Source organism: Antechinus flavipes, chromosome 2 (genome assembly GCF_016432865.1).
Source record: "Antechinus flavipes isolate AdamAnt ecotype Samford, QLD, Australia chromosome 2, AdamAnt_v2, whole genome shotgun sequence".
Classification (NCBI taxonomy): Eukaryota; Metazoa; Chordata; class Mammalia; order Dasyuromorphia; family Dasyuridae; genus Antechinus; species Antechinus flavipes.
Genome location: NC_067399.1, coordinates 545,086,612 through 545,108,801, shown reverse-complemented (window position 1 = coordinate 545,108,801; position 22,190 = coordinate 545,086,612). Strand labels below are relative to the sequence as shown.

The 22,190-nt window shown below is 38.2% G+C and overlaps 2 protein-coding genes across 3 annotated transcripts in view; one reads left to right on the top strand and one right to left on the bottom strand.

The window, feature by feature from the left end:
- Positions 1–3,131, bottom strand: part of VPS13C (vacuolar protein sorting 13 homolog C) — a 186,969-nt gene extending 183,838 nt beyond the window's left edge. The window contains 1 exon segment of the mRNA XM_051973796.1: positions 3,024–3,131. Coding sequence (XP_051829756.1) covers positions 3,024–3,123 — 100 coding nt within the window. The 5' untranslated portion in view covers positions 3,124–3,131.
- An 87-nt stretch (positions 3,132–3,218) lies between these two features.
- LOC127551300 (C2 calcium-dependent domain-containing protein 4A-like) lies at positions 3,219–15,614 on the top strand. 2 transcript variants are annotated; one of them, XM_051980929.1, is made up of 2 exons: positions 3,219–3,298; positions 14,298–15,614. In XM_051980929.1, exon 2 carries the CDS (start codon positions 14,350–14,352, stop codon positions 15,508–15,510), a length of 1,161 nt encoding a protein of 386 aa, XP_051836889.1. In that variant the 5' UTR covers positions 3,219–3,298; positions 14,298–14,349; the 3' UTR covers positions 15,511–15,614. The 2 variants fall into 2 exon arrangements, with proteins under 2 accessions (XP_051836889.1, XP_051836888.1); XM_051980928.1 differs by lacking the exon at positions 3,219–3,298 and adding an exon at positions 13,759–13,872.
- The last annotated feature ends 6,576 nt before the right edge of the window (positions 15,615–22,190 follow it).

The following is a 22,190-nucleotide window of genomic DNA, read 5'->3' as shown; positions in this document are numbered from 1 at the left end:
TCCACTCAATACATCTCCAAACTAAGGGCAATTAAATCCCTCCCATTTACACCTGCCCCTCAATCAGTCCCCATTTCTCCTAAACTCTATTATATAAAATCATCACCTTTTTTCCTCTGGCAACTTTTAAAAGCCATGACCATCCCTACCCAACTCAGTCCTAAATACCCTTCTAATAACATGCTCTTCTTTGTGTTCCTTCTGTGCCCTCTGGAACATTACCATTCTATTAACGACAAACTTGCATACATCCTCTAATTTTTGCTTTTAAATTACTTTTACCTCTTAGCTTTTCTTTAAAAATACAATCATCCTTTATCATCCCTTCTTTCATGTCCCCAAACTCCAAACACCTCAATGAAATCTGTAGACTTAACAGATGTAGACTCTTGTGACCATCAACTCAACAACATCTTTATCTCAGAAATTTATGCCATCTGATTATATCAACTTCAAGACCCTTATCACCTTCAGGGCCTTTGTCCATCATCTTCCTCAATAACTTTTAAAACTGGTTGTTTTCTCCTCACTTCCACTTTCTACCATCAACTCCAGCAACTTCCAGAGCCACACTAATGAGTTTCTAACATGATAGACTGTTTCTTACCTCCTCGATTCCTAAGATCTGTATTTCCAACAATTTTATTTGCAGTGCTTGTGAATTACCAAGAGCTTTCCCCAAAAAAGCTCTATTCTTAAATAAACTTTTTCCACTTTTTGGTTCAAGAAATTTTTATATGACCTCAGGTATATATGTATATAAAAGAGGCATACAAATCAAACATTTACTAACAACAAATTATAATTGCATAACCCCCACATTCAGTTACATGACTCCATATGGGGTCATAACTCATAATTTAAGAAGCTTTGTAATAGTAGATTCCGAGTCAGATAATTTGGATTCAAAGCCCAACTCTGTAATTCATTACCAATGTGAGCTCTTAAGAAGTTATATAACCTCTCTAGTCCACAATGCCCTCATCTATAAAATGAGGGAGTTACACAAGATGGCTTCTAAGGTTGGTCCAGCTCTAAATGTATGATCCTATGATACTCATTTTACAAATAAGGAAACTGAATCTCAGAAAGGTTTAATGATTTGCCAACGTCACCCTACTAATACTGGATCTCTCCTAAATCCAAGCATTTCTTTCAAATCTGCTCCACCTTCAAGACTCTTACTTCAAATTCCCTTATGACAAAACTGTGCTTTTAACGCTATCAAAATTTCATTTTTGCTGTACCTACTCTTCATCCTCACCAAGTCCAATGAACAAATCTCTTTACTCCCCATTCATCAGTGATATTCTTGCTTTATTTTCAGCCTTTTTTTAAATTTCTCCTTCCATTCATGTCTGATCTTGTTCTGCCTCAGTTCTACATTATATCTGCGTACAAGTGGTCATGTAGCCTTTATTTAAGACTTCTTTCTATCCAGGGAGAACCCAATCTATCCTTCACAGTACTTACTTCTATTTCATACTACTTATACCAATCTTGTTTAAAAAAACTAAAAAACTTCCTGTTTCCTATTTAAAAAAAAAAAGCTCATGGTGACATTTGAGGGTCTCTATAACCTGCCTTGAACTCCCCAATAGACCATTTTATTTCCATACAACTTCCTTCTATACTCAGATCTCTGAGTTTCTCTCCATTTCTCAGCTCTGAAAAACTTTTCTTATTTTCAGGCCCTCCACTGCATTTTTCCAGGGATACTCCCTTGCTCTATCTTGATCCCCTTTGTTTAACCTCTCCTTCTAGATTTCTTTGAAGGAAGAAACTATGTAAGACTACCTCAGCCTAATAGCCTTTCTTCCTAAATCCTCACACCAAAATGTACTTGTCCCTGTCATAATTTTCCTACAAATACAAGCCTGGATGTTTAGGTATTCTATCTAAATGTTAATCTAAATCACCACCAACTGACTAGGATGAGTGTGACTTGGAAGATTACAGAAACAGCCTGAGGACTACTGATGGCAGGTCAAAGATAAAGCTTCCCAATTAGTCGTGGAGCTCCTACTCTGAAGGCTGAATGCCTAGCCACATGCAACTGATTTCTAAAAATTTTAGCGCAGTTTTTGGTTTAAGCTTTTAAAACATTTAAATAAACTACTACTTCTGGGATACCCTTTCTACTGGACGTCTAGTTTAAAAGCCATCTAGCGGAAAATTAAAGATATTATGTTTACTTTAGTGCAATAACCCAGCTAACTGCTCATGGTTAGCTACTGGTTGCTACCCCTCCATCCAGTAATCATTTCCTCCCTCGGAAACAGAAAAAGAAATACAGACACTAAAATATTGTTCAGAAGCTTAAGTCTCTTCAAGTGTTTAAGAGGTGCATGGTGTGGACACACTTCTTAAAAATTCTTCATTTTCTCACTCTGAATGTCTCTATCTTGTTAATTTCTTGAGTGTCTCAATATAGAAAAGGGGGAGATGGAGAGTGGGGATGATATGTGCCGATGCTTAAACCTCTGTTATGGAATGACGACTTCAAAAAAAAAAAAAAAAAAAGTATTTTGGCTTGAGGATTATCTGTTTGCTGTACTTTTACTTTACATTTATTGTCCCTCCTCCAATCAGCTGTGCTTTGCGCAATCCCCTTTTCTCCGATACCGTTTTCCACAAGCACTGGGTCAAGCACGCAGGAAAAATATTGACTTTTTCAAAAGCAAAAAGTTAAAGACTGGGACACTGCCCTCACCCACGCCCGCCTCCAGGGCAGGAACTCCCTCAGTAGCCGGAGGCTTCCTCTCCAAGCAGCCATTCCGAGCCCCCAGGCTCCTCAGTCAAGGCCCCCGCTCTGCATGCCCAGGAGTGAGAGAAAGCAGAGGGCCAGGGCAGGCCTCCACTGCCCACCAGTCCAGGAAGAGGGCAGCGGGAAGGGGAGCTTCACGCCAGCCCCGGGAGGCGGAGCTTCTCAGCGGCGAAAGTAAAAATGGGGAAGGGGGAGGGGAGAGGTTGAGGAAGGGCCGCCCCCCGCAGAAGGACGGCACCCTCCGGGGGTCACTTACCGCCCCATATGCCCAGCTTCAGTTGGGACTTGTCCAGGTTTTCCACGTAGTCCCCTAAGAAGCGATTGAAAAGGTCCGCGACCACCGACTCCAGCACCATGGCTTGATTGGGGGGGAAGGGAGGAGAAGAAGACCACAGGGAAAGGAAAGGAAAAGTGGAGGGAGGAGAGGAGTGGGTCAGAGACCCGAACCCGAGCGTTGGTCTCCAGAGGCAGTTGCAGCTGCGCAGCGCTGAGGGGAGGATGAAAGAGGAAGGCGGTGTCTTCCACTGGGAGGTGAGAATCGTCCCCCGCCCCCACTCTCCCCACCCTCGGAGCTCGCGCGCGCGCGTGACCGAAACGTGCGCGCACGCGCGCGGCTTCCCCGCCGCGCTCGTGTTCGCTGCTCCAGACGCTAGATTGCACAGTCTGGGCTGCTTCCCCTGCAAGTGTCTGCCAGCAGTTCCTCTGGAGAGGCAAGGAAGCTCTTCTTTAAACTGAGTGAAGGATGAGAGGGTCTGTGGACGATGCCTTCTTTTCCCAAACGATGTTTAAAAAAAAAAAAAAAAACCTTAAAATCTGTTAATCCTTCTCTCGTCGCTTCCATTTCAAAAGAGACCCCAAACCCAAGTGGTCTTGCTGAAGCTCCCCCATAAGAGTGAGTTAGCAGAAACCTAACTAGCAGAAATATTCACAAAATAAAGAATCCCTTAACCCACGCATGGGCCAGCTTTTAGTCCACTTAAATCCACCCTTTAAGCTGCGGGTCAGGTGACAGTCACTTCATCTGGATACAAACAGAGCCTGCGGGTTCACTGTGTTTTGAGCCTATTTCAGTCTTTAAATATAAATAAATCCATTTTGAAACATTAAAATTACGATATAAAATGAAAGTAGAGTAGGATTTGAAAACGAATTCTGATGAAAAATTATTTCATGTTGCTTCCTGGCTCTGCTCCTGACCAGCCCTGGGTTTAATGAAGTCCACTTCTTCATTGTTTCAAAAAAGGATGTAGAAATGGAGGAGATGAGACTAGGGCGTACTGCTCTTCACCCTTCTTAAATCTGTTATGGGGTAATTATATCATTTTCCAAACAATATCTTCAATTTCAAGGTGCCTTTAACCATAATTTGGGTTAAAATGAGAATAGGACGGGGAGGAGGGATTGGAATATTGACCATTCCTAAACTGGATATTAGATTTGGAAATTGAAGGGAGCTTAGAAACTCTCTAGTTTAAGTGCCTCATTTTACATTTGAGAAGTTATGTGATTTCTACACTTCCAAAACGTCAAGAAATGTACCTTTTAAATTGAAGAATGGAAGAAAAAAAACACTCTCCGTGAGTCTCTCTTTGAAGAGAATTACTTAGCCAATACTTTAACTGTAGTGAAAGAAAGTGTTAACAGTTTGTGCACCCCTGGTAGAGCAGCCTGTCTGAAAGATAACAATAGCCAATCAGCAAATATTTATGCAGAACGCTACATTAGCTGAATCTAGGACATAATTATATATGATACACAGTTCCTACCTTTAAAGAGCTTATTATGAAATAATTGAGCAGGTAAAATTTAGAAAAGTTAAATAAGCAAGGAAATGAAATAAGATTATGTAAGAAAGGCAATAGAGTATGAAATATATTGCCAAATAAGTGATATTAATAAATAATGAGAACAGTCATGGGAGTGTTAACCAGAAAGTCATCTGGATAAGTTAGATCTAAAACATGGGAAAAGATATTGCAGACTATAATGTCTTGTATTTTTAAATATTTATGTATTTCTGGAGTGCCCTCTTCCTACCTTTTCTGTCTTTCTACACCTCCTCTCCAAGTATGTTGTGATAGGGTGACACCAGCCTTCTTGTTTCTCACAGAGTACTTCATTTCACATCTTGACTCCTGCATTTTTTCTAGCTGTCCCCCAAATATTCAGTTCTTGTCCTCCTGGTCTCTGTCTCCTGACTTCCCTGGTTTCCTTCAGTTCAAAGCTAAAATCCCATTTTCTACCTGAAGCCTTTCCTAATGCCCTTTAATACTAATAAGATTATCTTTAGTCTACTTTATGTCATTATATAGTTATTGGCATGTTGTCTTTCTCATAAGATGGTGAGCTTCTTGAGAGTAAGAACAGGTTTTTTGCCTTTCTTTGTATCCCCAATACTTAGAACATTTCATGGCACATAATAAGTGTACCTTAACTCTGCCTTGATTGCTTACAGACATATTAGCAAATTTAATTATTTCTTTGATGTTTTAACATGACGAGATTCTTGAAAGGTAATCAATCAATTAATCAATAAGCATTTATTAAGTACCTCCTATGTGCCAGGTACTGTTCTGAGTCCTGTGGATACCCCCTTAAAAAAAAAATTAAGGCAATGGATAGTTTCTGCTCTCAATGAGTTCTCCTAAGGGAGGGCAATAAATAGATATTTACAATCAAGCTACATACAAGATAAATAGGGAACAGGAAAGGCATTAAGGAAAAATTAAGAGGGATTGAGAAAATTTTTCTGTAACAGGTAGGATTTAGGACTTAAAGGAAGCCAGGGAGGTCATCATTTGGAGCAGAGAAATGAGAACATTCCAGGAATCTGGGACAGACAAAGAAAATGGCCATTGAAGAGAGATGAAGTCTTGTTTGTCAAATACCCTGGAGGGGCAAGGTTATAAAGGGCTTTGAATACCAAATAAAGCATTTTATATGACAATAAGAAGCAACTGGAGTTTATTGACTCCAGGGGAATGATGTTGGAGAAACTGAGTTCTAATATAAACATACTTGATTTTCTGAATGGAGAATAGATTGGAGAAGGGAGACATTTGAGTCAGGCAGTCCCACCAACAGTCTATTGCAGTAATGCAGACATGAGATGATAAGGACTTGTACTGAAGTTGAGGCAGTATCAGAGAATATAAGGGAATGTTTTCAAAAGGATTGCAAAGAAATATCTAGGCCCTGGCAACAGATTGGACTTGGTGGATAAGATAGTGTAGAGTCCAGAAAGACTCTTGGGTTGAGTGTCTGAGGATGAAATTCTTAATAGTAACAGAAAAGGTGGGGAGGGAAAGACAGGTTTAGGGAAAGATAGACTGCGTTTATTAAATTACTGAATATCTGTTTGGAGATGTCCAAAAGCCATTTGGAAATAAGATGAGAAGTCCACAGAGAGTTTGGGACAGGATAGATAGATTTGAGAATCATCTGCATAGAGATAGTAATTAAATCCATGGGAATAGATGAGATCCCTAATTGAATACAGACAAGAAAGGGAAGACAGACTTGGACAGAACCATGAGGGACATCTACAGTTACAGGATGTGATCTGGAAGAGGTTCCAGCAAAGCAGAGGAGTGGTCAGATAGGTAGGAGGAGAGCCAGGAGTGAGTGGTGACCCGAAAACCTAGGGGGAAGAGAGTATCTAGCAGATCTCCTAGTCAACATCCATGGAAAGAATTCCTGCAGAAAAAGGGCCAGCCAACTTCACTGGCTCCAAGCCCACTGACACACAAGAAGCCAACTTAGCTAAAGAAGCAAAGTACCTGGAAAGAGATGCAGGAGGCGGCACACTCCAGGCAAGTCTAACCCCTACCATCTTCACTACCATCTCCTCTCAAATCCTGATGGAGACAACCCAAGACCCTACGAATAGCAGTGTATTCAGCCCAGTTCCTTCAAATGTCATCTTAGGAAGCAAATCTTGTGGCAAGTTCCCCTTGCTTGGGAAGCAAGCAATCTGGCAGTTGTTCCTGCTGGTGCTACAGCCATAGCTATCAAAAATACAGAAAAGAAAGCTCTTGTTGCTAAAGTCATTAGCACAATCTTGAGAAATTTATGAGAATTCAACATGAGAAATTTGTCATTTTATCAAAAGAAAGAGGCATTAATATCTCCATTGTTCATGCATCCTAAAGACCATGAGATATTTTCATCTGACTCATAGCCAAAACCTTCCATATATTATATTCCTCCATTTAGAACATGAGCTCCTCAAGAGCAGGGACTGTCTTTTATTTCTTTTATTTTATATTTTTTAATTTGGAATGGCACCCTTAGTGTGATAATCTTTGCCTCCTGTTTAGGATGAAATTCTTTAGTATGACAAATGTATTAGGGACCTTTTATGTTTCTTTCTATAAATATGTGTCTCTAAAATCACTTGATACTGACTCCCCTGTTCTGGTGGGGTTCAGTTGCTAAGTAGCAATAAATTTTCATTATTTTGGCTATCCTGTATTTTCTCTCACCTGGGCACTTCAATACCAACTTCAGTTATTATTGTTAATAGCAAAGCTAGGACTTAAATAAACCCAGATCTCCTGACCTTCATTTGGTGTTCTATGTACCCATTTGCCTCCATTAACACTTTTAGTCAGGTCCCTGACTAAACCAACTTTGAAAAACTACAGTTGGATTTGCTCTGGGATCTACAGTTCTACCCGCCACACACAAATATACTAATTCCCATACATAGAACTTTATTTCAAAAGGCTAGTATTGAGATGGAAAATCCAAATTTACATAATTGCACTTTAATAAAATTATTTCTGTGGTCAGTGATCTTATAGGATAAAAACCATTGCATAGTAGTCCTTTGCATATTCCAGACTCTTGAACCACAATCTTTCTGTCATAATCCATGAGTCACATCAGTGTCTTCTCCAAGAAACCTTTCCCATTTCTCCTGAATCTTTGTGCCTTCCCTCTGAGACCACCCCCAATTTCTCCTGTTTATATCTCCTTCCCCATTAGACTGTGAGTTTCTGGAGAGCAGAAACTTTTTGAGATTTTATGCCTTTCTTTGTATCTTCAGCATTTAACACAGTGCTTGACCAACATAATAGTAGGTACTGGTTAAATACTAGTTGAGTGACTGACAACTAGAATTATCTCTAAGACTACTTCAAGCTCTAAAGTCCATGTCCCTGTCATTCTTATGATCTTAAACAGCAACTAACAACACCATTATCCCAAGCATTAACTGAGTCCCCTTTGCTGTCAGTACATTATACAAATTGGAACCTGGTTAACACATTTAAATCAAAGAAAAACAGTTAATTGATTAGCTAAAGAAAAGATAATGCTTATCCTGAAAAAGTTGTGAGACAGAAAATGTGTAATATATGAGTAACAGGATTAAACAAAAAAATAAACATTCTTATTGATATCAAAATGTTTGTCAAAATCTAAAGATAGATAACCAGTAGATTTTTTAAAATAACATTTTATTTGAAAAAGAAAAAGTTTTTCAACCTCTTCTTTATCCCTCCCTTTACTTCCCTTTTGTAAAGTGGAAAAAATGTAATAAGTTACAAAGCAGAGAAAAAAGTAATGTTAAGAAATTTTTAATTTATTTAAAATTTAATTTAAAATAGAAAAAAAATCCATGTGCATTTATTGAACGTCTAATTTTTTGTTGTTGTTCAGAATTGTGCTTAATTTAGCTGGGTATGATATTTTTGCCTTCCAACCCTTTAGTTTGCTCTTTGATATATAATGTTTCAAGACCTATCGTCTTTTAATGTAACCACTTCTAGATCTTGTGGCTCCACTATATATGAATTGTCTTTTTCTTTTTGCCCGTAATATTTTTCTTTTGAGTGGGGTATTCAAAATTTGGCTATTATATTCTTGTAGATTTTCCTTGTAGAATCTCTTTCATTGCTGAAAAGAACCACATGCATTCAATGATCTGGTTCTACTCACTTCACTTAGTATCAGTTCATGTAAAGCCTCTCCAACCCTTTCTGAAACCAGCCTGCTCATCATTTCTTATAGAACAATAATATTCCATAACATTCATATACCATAATTTATTCAGCCATTTTCCAAGTAATGGACAGCCATTCAGTTTCCAGTTTCTTGCCACTACAAAAAGGGCTACCACAAACATTATTGCACATATAGGTCCTTTTCCCTTTTTTATGAAGATTCTTTTTTGAGCATAGCTTTCATAGTCTAATTATTATTGTGTTTTCACTTCTTGATTTCATCTCCAGATCAGTTGTTTTTCTCATGAGATGAGTCACATTCTCTTCTATTATTTCATTCTTTATATTTTGTTTTATTATTTCTTGGTCTCTTATAATTTCACTGGTTTCCCCTGGCACAATTCTAGTTTTCAAGGAGTCATTTTCTTTCTTAAGATTCTGGATCTCCTTTTCCAGTTGGCTGAGTTTATTTTAATAATATTTTTGTTTTTCTTGGATTATTCTTTTGTTGTTGTTGTTAATGTTTTCTCAATCTTTGCCATTTGATTTTTAAAGTCTTTTTTGAGTTCTATGAATCCTTTTTGGTGAGGTGACCATTTAATGTTATTCTTTGGGATAGGAAATGTGTTTTTCATTTCACTCTCCTCTGAAGATGAACTCTAGTCTTCCTTATTTCCATAATAATTTTCTGTGGTTGGGTTCTTTCTCATTTGTCTGCTCATTTTTTTTTATTTGTAGCAGATGATTAGTGAAGTATAGGGAATAGGATTTCTGACCTCAGGGCCTCCTTCAATTCTTCTTTCCAGCCTGGAACCAGAAATCAAGAACTCTGCTTTTCTGTAAGTATCTACAGCCAGTAGCATCCCTGCTGCACTACTTTTGCACTCACCAGGCTTGTGCTGGTTTCTTCTCATGCAGGATTCTATTTCAGCAGCCCTCCCTGTTGGGCCTGATGTTCCTTATCGGCAGAGATTCTAATCTTCCTCACCTCAGATTCTTGATTCCCCACACTGTTTGGGAGGTGAAAATTCCTGTGGCTGGGCTGGGGCCCAGGTTAATGCTATCCCAGCTAGCTTACAGGGCTTGTTCCTTGCCTGCTCAGCAGAACTAGCCTGGAGGTATTTACATTTCACACAGGCTAAATCTCATTCCTGGTATCTTTTCCTGGTATTTTTGGATCTTCTCTGATTGTCCAAGAATGACCATTGTTCTGCCCCATCTTCTATTTGCTTTTACTACTTTGTGTTTGCTCTGAGGTTCAATTTTGTCTTGTTTGTGGGAGATATTTGGAGCGTTTGGAATTTTCTAACCTATTTTGCCATCTTCCCAGAATTCTCTCTAGAAATAATGTTAAAACATGAATTAGAAAAGTAGGATAGATATAAAGAAGAGAGGTAGAAAGTAGAACTAAAGCCAACATATGGAAAGAATAAGAAAAAAAAAGCATATATGGTAACATTTTTGTAGCCAACATCTCTTATCTTTCTATTATTTATTCATTCAACAGTTATTTATTATATTCAGACTACTAGACTAATGCCTAACCTATGTTATTCATCTTTCAAACATTTACTTCAAAATCACCAGCAGCCTAATGGTCTGTGGTCTATTTTTGCTTTTTTTCATGGAACTGTTTTCCAGCACCATAACTGAATGTTCCCATAGTTACATTTGTAAGCTATCTAGAAGTGACAGCAAGAAAGATTTAAAATCTTTCTTGGAACACATGGCTCCTGCTTGTGCACGTGGTCTAGCCCAGGCTCCCCAGCCTCATGACCAGTTGGCTTTTCATGGCTGAGAAGTGAGAAGAGCATGAGGTTATGAAGAGTCACAGGATAATGAAATACACCATGAAACACCTAGCTATATTTGCTGCCATCTGCAGATCTTGTGTGTAGACACTGTTATATTACTTTAGAAGATTAATTGTTAGCAGAAACAAATGACTTTGCTTAGTCAGAGGCAAAAACATTTTCATGATTTTGTGCATGAAAGCAACTAATCCCTGAAACACTAAATCTAAAAGTGACTTTAATCATTAACCAATATTTTCTTTACTTTTTAATACTTTCAGAATCTTGAGTGTTGTTTTCTTCATCCACAATTGCCTCTCATTCTCTGTTCTTTCCAGAACTCCTCCTAACCTCTCTATGTCTTTCTTTCTCTTTGCTTGTATTTCCCTGGCTTTCTCTGTCTCCCTCTGTCTCTGTCTATATAGTACCAATTTCTTATCCAAAAAATTATCATACAGATCACAAATCCTTGGCACAGACTTGGTCAGTACAAGTCTAGTTGGATCAAAGAATTTGTTGTGAGAAATGAAAAGGTACTTTCAACCGAGATAAGGGGAAGGAGTAAACATTTTATATAATGCTTAATATCTAAAAGCTTTGTAAAAAATACTTCCTTTGATCCTTAATACAATCCTATAAAATAGGTGCTGTTATTATCTCCATTTTGCAGTTGAGGAAACTGAGGCAAAAAAAGGTGACTTGCCTATAATTATATAATTAAGTAAATGTCCAAAGTGAAATGTCCAGACCCTGCACTTTCTCCATTACATCTCCTAGGTTACTGTAATAGAAATGATATGAAAACAAAGAAAAATATGTTGGGACATAGAGGAAAATCCTATACTAAAACGCTTGATGTCCTCCACATGAGAACCTCCTTATTCCAGTCTCTCCCTGGTACAAGTATAGCAAAAAGAAAATATACTTTGCAATGGAGAGACCTGGATTTGAATACTAGCTGAGCCCCTTATAATTGTTTGCTCTTCAGCAAGTTACTTTGCCTATATGACCTTCAATTTCTTCATCAATAAAATAAAGGATTTGGACTATATAGTCTAATGTCTCCTGACGCTTGAAGACCTACTGTTCTATAAAGTTGTCTGTCTATAAAATTTAGTTCCATTGCTGGTTTCCTTATGTGATTACACATTACAAGTTATTTAGACAGTTTCTATCTTCATTCAATCTGGTCTCTTAAAGATATAGATATTTTAAAATGCCTTGATGAGGCAAAGTGGACAATAGACAAATAGTATTATAAGATAATTTACACATTTAAATTGATATACAAATGTTAGCTATCACTATTAATTTTATGTGACAGCTTAATATAGGAGGAAGGATATAAACATTTATTAAGCACCTACTATGTGTCAAGTATTGTGCTAAGCATTTTACAAATATCTCATTTGGTGGATATTATTATTATTATCCCTGTTTTATAGCTAAAGAGGCAGACAGAAGTGGCTTGCCCAGTGACTCTTGCCCAGAGTCACACATCTTATAAATGTGTGCAGCCAAATTTGAACTCAGATCTTCTTAGTTACAAAGTATTCACTTTATCCACTGTGTCACACACATCTTATAAATGTGTGCAGCCAAATTTGAACTCAGATCTTCTTAGTTACAAAGTATTCACTTTATCCACTGTGTCACACACATCTTATAAATGTGTGCAGCCAAATTTGAACTCAGATCTTCTTAGTTACAAAGTATTCACTTTATCCACTGTGTCACTTAGCTATCTCAAAGAAATATGGTAGTAAGACTACTCTAGTGAGAGCCAGGAGATATGATTTCTGATATTGGCTGTAATTAGTTGTGAGCTTAAGCAAAGCTCTTTATGTCTCTGAATCTCAGATTCTTCATCTATAAAACAAGATCTAGATCTCTATCCTTTCTTCTTTCTTTTGTTTTGTCCTTCCTTCCTCCTTTTTTTTCTTCCTTCTGGTTCTAAAAGTATGTATGTTTCTACTGCTTGAACAGAAAATGTAGCTTAGTAGCATTTTTAACATAAATTTTTTTGAGCAAAATAATCTGTAATATTTATATCTTTAGATATTATAAATTATTAATTGTTCCTTGAGTAATAGTAAAATATTTCTTGAGCATCTCATATATAACATTTATAACACATAGCAAGGCACATAGTGAACATTCAATTAATACTTGTTGACTAACTGGATTCTATGATCCTATGACTGAGAGAAAAAAGTTGCTCACCATCATTACCATTCCAGGCTTAGTTTTTTATTTTCTTATTTTTTAAATATAATGCCATAATTTTGTCTAGCCCAAATTACACTAGCCCACATAAGGACACATTTATCTTGATCCAATTTTTCTATTGTTATTTTAAAGGCTAATGAGGGATGTAAAGTATATCTCTGCTTAGTCACTAAAATAAAATAGATTATTTTATATACACATATATAAAATATAAGATTTGATTATCCATCTTATATGCTATGCTACTTCAATCCAAGTGCTACATTGGTATTCCCACATCCCCATGATATGTGATATCACTAACATGAATATTCCTTTCAGTGACACAGATCTCACCCCATCCTACCTTCCCATCCTCTGAAATTCCCAACTACTTCCCACTGAAAACGTTAGAGATGTCCATGGGCTCTTTTCCCTTATTCCCTTGACTTGGCACAAAGACTAACGAAGCCTGTGGGCTATCCAACAATTAGATCAGTCCATCTTTTTTTCCTCCTAATTCGACATTTCTCAGACATTATCCTTTATACCACTTCTATTTAATTCCTAATTTACAATGGTTACTATGTGCTTATGCCCAAAGTGCACTTCTTTATTACCCTTTGGGGGATCCATAGTTTCTTCTCTTCAGAGATTTCAGAGTACTCCAGAACATTCAGCCAGACAACATTGTCAGAAAAATACATCATAATTTTGCATAGGAACAGCCATAGGTTTGTGTTTAAGGGATAGAGGAAAAGATAAAGAAATGAGCCCAGGACTTATGTAGTTTTCTACCAATGCCATGGAAATGGTATAGTTTTCTCAAGTTCCTCCACGGCTTCGGCCATGTGGCCTGATTAAATTGGGGGGGGGGGGGGGGAGGGGCATGGTGTGGGGCGGTATCGGTTTACACAACCTGCGAATTATACTCACAGCGCCGAGGGGGCGGGGCTTACCTTAGGATCTCAGTGCCTTCGGATTGGCTGGATGTTTGCCCGCAGCCCCTATAAAGGAACTGCCAGCAATTATTCTTGTGCTGCTGCTGATAATTTCTAACAGCATTTGAACAGATCTGTGTCACCTCAGACACCACTGCAGGCAGCCATAATCTGCAAACGTGGAGACTCAGAAAAGAATAATCAGTGAATTCTAGGTAGGTAACAAGGGGTCATGTCTGCTTGATAATTAGGTCTTGGAATGACGACCTGTTATCTGGCTAGGATCTGTGAGCTATCTGTCCCCTCCCTTTTTCAGGGAAAATATGTAGTAATATGGGAATTCACCAAATGATTGCCGAACTGCTTCTGAGAAGCAGCAAGGAAGAAACTAGGGCCAGATTCATTCTAGGAGTATGAGTGTTAGGAAAGTAAAAGGAAGAAGTAGGAGTAAGTGGGGACAAAGCTAAGAGAATAAGGAAGCAATCCTTATGAGGCAAGTTGAAACATCAGAGAAAGCATTTGTGGTGGGGGGCGGGGCTGGGGAGTCGTAACCTGGGAGGCGCAGGAGTAGAAGGGAGAAATAACATTTCCAAGCAAAAGAAGCCAAAATTGCTGTCTATAGTCTTCTTGTGTGTTTTAGATAGATTAGCTTGATCCAAGAAACCCCCTCACACGCGAGTACTACTACTCTAATGTGGTGCCTGGAGCGGCTCCTACGAGTGCGGACACGCCCAGCGGCCACCTCTGCCTTTGCTCCTTCCACCTTTACCAATGTTCTCACCCCAGACAGCATCCCAGAGTTCTGCATCCCGCCCAGGCTCTTGCCCAGTCCTTTCCTACGCCCTACCCGAGATCAGCGGCAGGAGAAAGAGCTGCGGCCAGATCTTGTGGGAGCCAGGGAGGACCCGGACCTCACCGACTGGGACCCGCGCTCGCAGGCTGCCCTCTCGCTGCAGCACCTGCCTCGCAGGTCAACTTCGTACGGCTTCTGCGCGCTTCTGGAGAGTCCGAATACCCGCCGTAAGGAGTCCCTTTTTTTCGGGGGCTCTGCAGCTGCTGCCGCCCTTCTTCTCCAGCCCCCGTCCCGGCAGTTGCTGCGACCTCGGGCTCATACCTACTGCAGTAGCGGTGGCACCTGCAACCCACGAGGGCCGAGTGTTTCATCCGACACTACCGACATCGCCTCTTCCTCCCTCTGCTCTGCCAGCTCGTCTCCCTGCGATGCCCCGCGTTCCCGGAGCCTCCAGCTTTACCGCCGCCTCCTCCGCGCCCCGGACGGGCTGCTGGGCCGGGCGCTGCGAGCCAGTGGGAGCCGCGTTCTGGCCCGGACCCGCTCGGTCTCCAGCGCAGAAGACGATGACGAGGACTTCGATGCCGTGCCGGACGCAGACCGCGTCTCCACCTCGGCGGGGCCCAGGGCTCCATCCCTCCCGCCGACCCCCTCCGCTCTGGGCCCGCCGCGGGAGCGCCTGGAGGTCGAGAGCACCGTGACCCTGGGCCACCACGGCGGCGCCCTGCACTTGGCTACCGAGTACTGTCCGGCGTCCCGGCGGCTGCGCATCCGCCTGCTCCGAGCCGAGGGTCTGTACAGCGGCACGGCCGAGCCGGGGGCCATCGGCTGCAGAGTCAGCGTCACCTTGGTGCCTCCGGGGAAGACGCGCAAGCAGCGCAGCGCCGTGATCCGACAGAGCCGCAACCCAGTGTTCAACGAGGACTTTTTCTTCGACGGACTGTCCGAGGATGACCTACGCCGCACGGCGGTGAGGGTCAAGGCCGAGAACAAGGGCCGGGGCCTGGAGCGGGACCGTTTGCTAGGCCGGGGAGAGCTGGAGCTCAGCTCCATACTTCTCTGACCGTGGCCCAGCTTCACCCCTCCCTTCCTGGTGCTTTCTGGGGAGGCCCGGACCCTGGCAGCTATTTTGTAAAAAGAAATAAAGTTTTAATTTTCTTTAAAGTATTACTCAGGTTCTCATTCTATCGAGTTAGAACCCAAAATATATCTTGACAAATTAAGGGGGAACTTCTCATTTCTAGAAGGTGACAGAGCTTAGTACTACATTTGGGGCAGGAAGAACTGGGCTGCAATCAAGCCTCAATAGTGACCTGGGACGCATCACTTAATCTCTCTGAGGTTTAGTATCATCTGAGAATAGGTTAATATTATTACCTACTTCATCTAGTCAGCATAAGGGTCAAGTGAGATATTGTGCATTACAGCACTCAGAAAACCTTAAATGAGTACATAAACTTTATGCCTGCACTAAAAAAACTTCATCTTATACGCGGGCCTCCTTGGGCCTTCAGCAATTGAGAACTCAGATGAGCTGAAAAGGATATCTCATGTCATAGGATCATGACATCATAAATGTAGAATAAAAAGGGACCTTAGAGATATCTTCCTCATCTAGCAATGAATACACTATTAGACCTAAAGTCAAAAACACCTGAATTCAAATTTGATCTCAAATTTGACTTGCTATATGACTCAAGCAAATCATTTAACATCTCTCTGCCTCATTCTCCTCCTCTATAGAATGAGGATAATAATTGTATCTACCTCCCTGAGTTGTCATAAGGATAAAATTAGTATTTGTAAGACCCAGTGTTCTTTCATTTGAAAAAAAAAAATTAGACATGCCAGTTTTTTGTTTGATCAATATGTTCCCTTAGGTGTAAGGAACTCACAGTTAACAACGTCCTCTATCAAAGCAGATCATCATTTGATAGGCCACTTAATGTCTTAGAAAAGTGCCTGTGATCCCATAGGTTAAGTGATACATACAAGCAATATGTATTAGAGACTGGACTTTCAGACTGGCCAACTCTCTGTTCACTAGGCCAATGGTATCAAACTCAAATAGAAATGAGCCCGCTAAACTATGCATAATTTTAGAAAACTACATGTTAACATTGTTTTATACTTTTATTTATTTTGTTAAACATTTACTGATTGCTTAATTGTTAAATATTTCCTAATCTGGTTCAGTCCCCACTCAGGAGAATGGTTTTCAGGCGTTGGGTTTTGAAATGGGTTATGCTGCTGCTTCTCCATCTTTTATTAAGAAAGTTTTAAGGAACTAACCATCTCTCTAAGGCCAGAGGCCTTGGTCTGTCTTAGAACCATTTTTTAATCAACTGAGGTAACTGACATAGTTTAGACTGAAGATTAGTCAGGCATATTTCTTCAATACTTTTCCCTCTCTTTCTTTGTCTTTCAGTCTTTGTCTCAATTTTGCAAACTGTAAGGTATTATAGAAATGAAAACTTCTATTATCATTATTTTATTGTTATTGTTTATCAATCTTTTTACAAAAAATACAACAGAACATGATTGGAAATGACATTCATTTTTCCTAAATAATGGTTAGTCCTACTTTGTGAATAGTGGATAAATATAGCAAGATTTTTCCATCTAAATTTGCTTTAATTGTATCAATTGTTAGTAATATGTTCCACTGTCACTATTCATCCACAAAGTAGATCTTGCTCAATAAATCCTATTTTAGTCTGAGTAAAATCAGTCTTAACACCAGAAAGACCGTAGTAACGCAAGTCAGCAAGCATTTAGGTGCCTATAGTGTACAAGGGATTCAAAGGAAGAATGAATAGAGGAACAGATTTGGCCTTTCTACATCTATGAAGAGAATTTTCTTCCTGGATGCTCCCCTCAGAAATGAAATTACAGTTCTGGCTCTCTTTCTCCCAAATACAAGGTATTACACTCGACATGCAACAATACATCAATATATGCACAGCTTATTTCATGAAACTATCTAGCATGGTAGAGTGGGTAGGGGCTCTGGAATCAGAAAGATCTGAGCCACTTCAGAAAATTACTAGTCATGTTACCCTGAGCAAGTCACTTAATCTATTTTGGCCTCAATTTCCTCATATGTAAAATGAGGGAGTTAGATTTAATGGTCTCAAGGCTCCTTTCCAACTCTAAATCTATTATCTTATGTCATCCATAAATCAACCAGTGGGAATCCATGCAATATACTGAGGTCTTCTTCTAGGTTTCTTGACATATAACAATTCATTATTTTTTAAGTGAAACTGATAATATTCATTATACTACTTCTCTTGCACAATTCTTCATTAATAAAAGGTGCACCCTGCTCAAGTCCACCATTTGCCTTTCTGTTGCCCTTTGAGTGATCCTCACTTTTAATTCTTTGGAGATTATGATTTTCCATGACTCATGGCCATACCATATTTCTAAGAGGATTGTTATTAAATAGATAGGTCTGTGTTTAAGGGATAAGTTTGGAGTCATTAAAAGCACTTTGCAAGGATAAGAAATTTGAAATAACAATCCTTCTAATCAAAGAAGTAACATATAAATATAGATATAATCTCATGTGATTCTCATGACAGTACTGAGGTAGGTACTACAGATATTATCATCCTTATTTTGCAGATTAAAAAAAAAAAAAAAAACAACTGAGGCTTAAGGGGATTAAATGATTTACCAGTGGTAAATCAGCTAATAAACGTCAGAGTGAGATTTGATCCTGGGTGTTTGCTGACTCATAGGCCAGAGTCCTTTCTATCTTTCATTGTAGCCTCTCAAGTGTGATACCAAGTAGAATGTGAAAAAAAAGTAAAGGAAAGATCCAGAAAAAGGGCTGTGAGAAAATTTGAAAAGGGGAGTATCTTTTAAAACTATGGGCATCAAGGTTTTCTTAAACAGCTAGAACATGAGTTGAGCCTTGAGAGAAGAAATAGATATATAGAGAGAGGCAGAGGTAATTCAATTTAAGCATCTATATTTCAGTATAACTAGTTATTTTTGTAATCTAATATATTTTATGCATTTAAAAAACTTTATTCCAAGAAGCATTCCATAAGATTTCACCAGACTGCCAAAGGGGTCTACGATAAACAACATCAACAAAAAAATTGGATGAAAAACACTGTCCACATCCAGAGAGAGAATAGTGAAGACTGAATGTAGATCAACACATACTATTTTCATCTTTTTTTCTTCTTCTGTTGTTGTTTTCTTATGGTTTTCCCCTATAAAAATAAAAACTATTAAAAAAATTGGAAGCCCTAATCTAGGATGATCTGTGCAAATGCAAGAAAACAAAAAAGAGAATGATGTGGGAGGATAGCTAGTAGTAGAATGTGGTTGTGATAAAATAGAATCTGTGAAGGGAAAAAAAATTAAGGAGTTAAAAACATAGTTTGAGCTAGATTGTGATAGCCCTCAATTCCAGAGTAAAAAAATCTGAATTTTGTCCTTTAGGCTAAAGGAAGTCTACATATCCCAGTAGAACATGATGTCTAGTTTCCACTTTATTTTGGAGTCCAGAGACATATAATTTCATTTCTGTATAAAAATTCCCTCCATCAGAGAAGATCCACAACTCTTCCGTTATTATATTCTTAGAGACATACCTGGGACATTATGAAATCAAGTCATCCTCCAGTGATTTATTAGCTAGAGTGTTCTGGAAGTAGAATTAAAATACAAATGTTTCTGATATCAAATCTATTCTTCTGTTTCTTCTATGACCAGCTACCTCTTTTTCTATATAGCAAAGGAAAAAGATATATTATGAAAACCTGTCAATTAAGTACAGTAACATCCTATAAAATACAATAAGGTAAAAATAACTTAATTGTTGCAATAATTAATAGGTCACACTTATATCGCATCTAGCCCCTTTTCTGTTCATATAGTGATTACCCTGGGTCATTCCTCAATACTTCTAAGCTCATTTATTAATATAGTCTTCTAATCTGTCTCTCCAACTCATCTCTTCCATCACCAATGTAATGCCACACAGGACCGACTATTGTTTCCAGGCTCAAGAAATTTCAGTAACCACCAACTGCCTGTAGGATAAAATACAAACTGAAGTATATGATCACCTAATGGTTTCTGAGTTCTAAAATTCTCTCAAAGGAGGGAGACTAGACCTAGGTTTTCAAATTGGGATGTGAAATAGAGAGAAGTTTGGAGATCATGAACATCATCTTGCTCATTTTACAGTAACTGGAGACCAGGAGGGTTGAATGGCAATATTTAACATTCAGCCATTTATGTGATCTAAGGATACAAATAGACAGTACTCAAGAGAAGAAGCCCAGGTTTATCTATAGTTGCATGGAAAAAAAAAATGTTCCAAATCACTCATTTTTAGAGAAATATAAACTAAAGCAATTCTTAGATTTCACCTCACGTTCATCAGAGTTGCAAGGAAGGAAAAAAGGGAAAATGAGAAATATTGGAAGGGTTGTAGAAAAACAGGTATACTGATGCTGTAGATGGTACAACCATTCTGGAAAGCAACTTTAAATTATACACAAATGTGTTAAAAAACAAAAAACAAAAAATGCATTCCCTCTAACTCAGATATACAACTGCCAGGCCTAGACCCAAAAGAGACTGAGCAGTTGTATGATCAGATACAGAGTGAAATATGCAGAGGCAAAAATTCAAATTATACTACAAAATCAATATTATAAAAATAAACAATTTTGAAGGGTTTTTTTGTAAATTGATGAAGAATAAAATGAGCAGATTTAAGAGAATGCTTAGGCAATTACTATTGTAAACAAATTTTTGTGAAAGCTGTAAGAACTAAGATCAATACAATGATCATTCATGATTTCAGAGGATTACTGATGAAGAATGTTATCAGTGAAGGAAAGGTGATGGATTTAGGGTACAAAATGAGACATAGATATAGTTTTGTACACAGTCATTAAGGGAATTTGTTACAAGATTAAGTGGAGCGTGGGGGTAAGGAAAATAGACTTCTATTCATTAAAAATATATAGAAGAAGAGAGATGCTACAGATGTGAAATGTTGTATCACTTTAAATAAAATGAAGACACTGAATTATTAGTTTTACTTAGTTGTTTTATGTTATTACAAGAGATCTCTCACAAAGTAAGAATACTCTATAAGTGGTTACATTAACTTAAACTTTAATAAACATTAACTTTAATAAAACTTAAAAAAAAAAAAAAGAAAAACAGAAATAAACCAGAATTCAGACTTCTTGACTCCAATCTAACATTAAGAATTCTTTTTTTCCCCATTTTATTTTACCTTACTTCCCACCCTTTCCCAGTCCTTCCATTTCAAAGAAAATAAAAGTAAAACTTTTGTGATGCAGTTATTGAATAGTCAAGCAAAACAAATTCTCACATTGATTGTCCCCAGACTGATTCTTTAGTTCCCTTCATCATTTCCCAGAAATGTCGCATTCTACATCATGCATTCAATCTCTCTCTGTCAGGAAGTAAATGATAAAATATGTCTTCTGTCCTCTGCAATTATGGGTGGCCTTTGCACTGATAGGAGACATCAAATTTCTTGGAAGCTAGTGACTTTTTGTGAACTTTATCTTTAAGAAATAAGAAACATATGCATATAAGGTTTCTTATGTCACTAAATAATTTTGAATGCATTTTGACATTAAAAAACAATTATGAATATATATTTCCGTATCAGTTACATAAGATTTTTTCCAAGGGAAATTTTTAGTTTGTGCTATGTTTTGGTGCCATCTAGTGGAAAATTTTAAATTATATGTATTGCTTACTTTTTCCTATTCACTACAGATGCGTATTGATCTGCATAGGTTCCCATCTACTAATACCAATAACAATAATAGGATGCTCCTTGTTTCTGCTGCTGCCACAAAAATAGATCTATTAGCTCATCCCTTGAGTATTCCTCTTGATCAGTAATCCTAGTCCCATAAAATTTAATTTGCATTTCCTGCAACACATCTACACTGTCAACCATGTACCATGACTTGACCAATTTCCCTTCTTAATATAAGTTAATGGCAGAACACAGGTCCTATTTAACCTTTTGCAGAACTCTGTTTTTTATAGGCTTTCACTGTAAGAGCTTTCATTTTTAAATAATCTGTAATTTTTAATTTTCTTTCATGAAGAATAGACTATTATGGACAGAACTGCCAAGTTCTCTATTTCTATCATGGGTACCTCATCAGTGATGGATGATATGCAGAAAAGAATGAAATAGATAAAAGCCCAATGTAGATTCAGATATTTTTGCACTGTGATCTATTCTAGCTTCAGCCAAGCTTTCTCTGCTAATACTTGCACCATATAAATATGATAAATAGAACCTTGAGGATGAAACTAAAGAACCATTTGAAGGCAAGGACAAATCTTGAAAGTACAAAAACCGATTTTTGATAAAATATGACAACAAAGCATAACTATTAAAAATAGTTCTATTTATGCAGAAAGCACAAAAAGTGAGATTTTTGTTTGCTTTTTAAAATCTTTATGGAATTTTAGCAATGATGAAGCTTGTTAGTGGCTTATTCAGTTACATGCTGAATTTCATAAAAGATTTTCATAATTTTTGAGTTTGGATACTAAATACTATGCATAAAGATTTATAAACTAGAAGAAGTATGGTTCTTTTTTTACACTAGGTCACCCTCACCTAGATTAAGAGTACAATCAGCACTCAAGGGTCCAATCATATTACTGATTGTTAGACTGCTTTTTGACCTTCTCCATTACTGACCT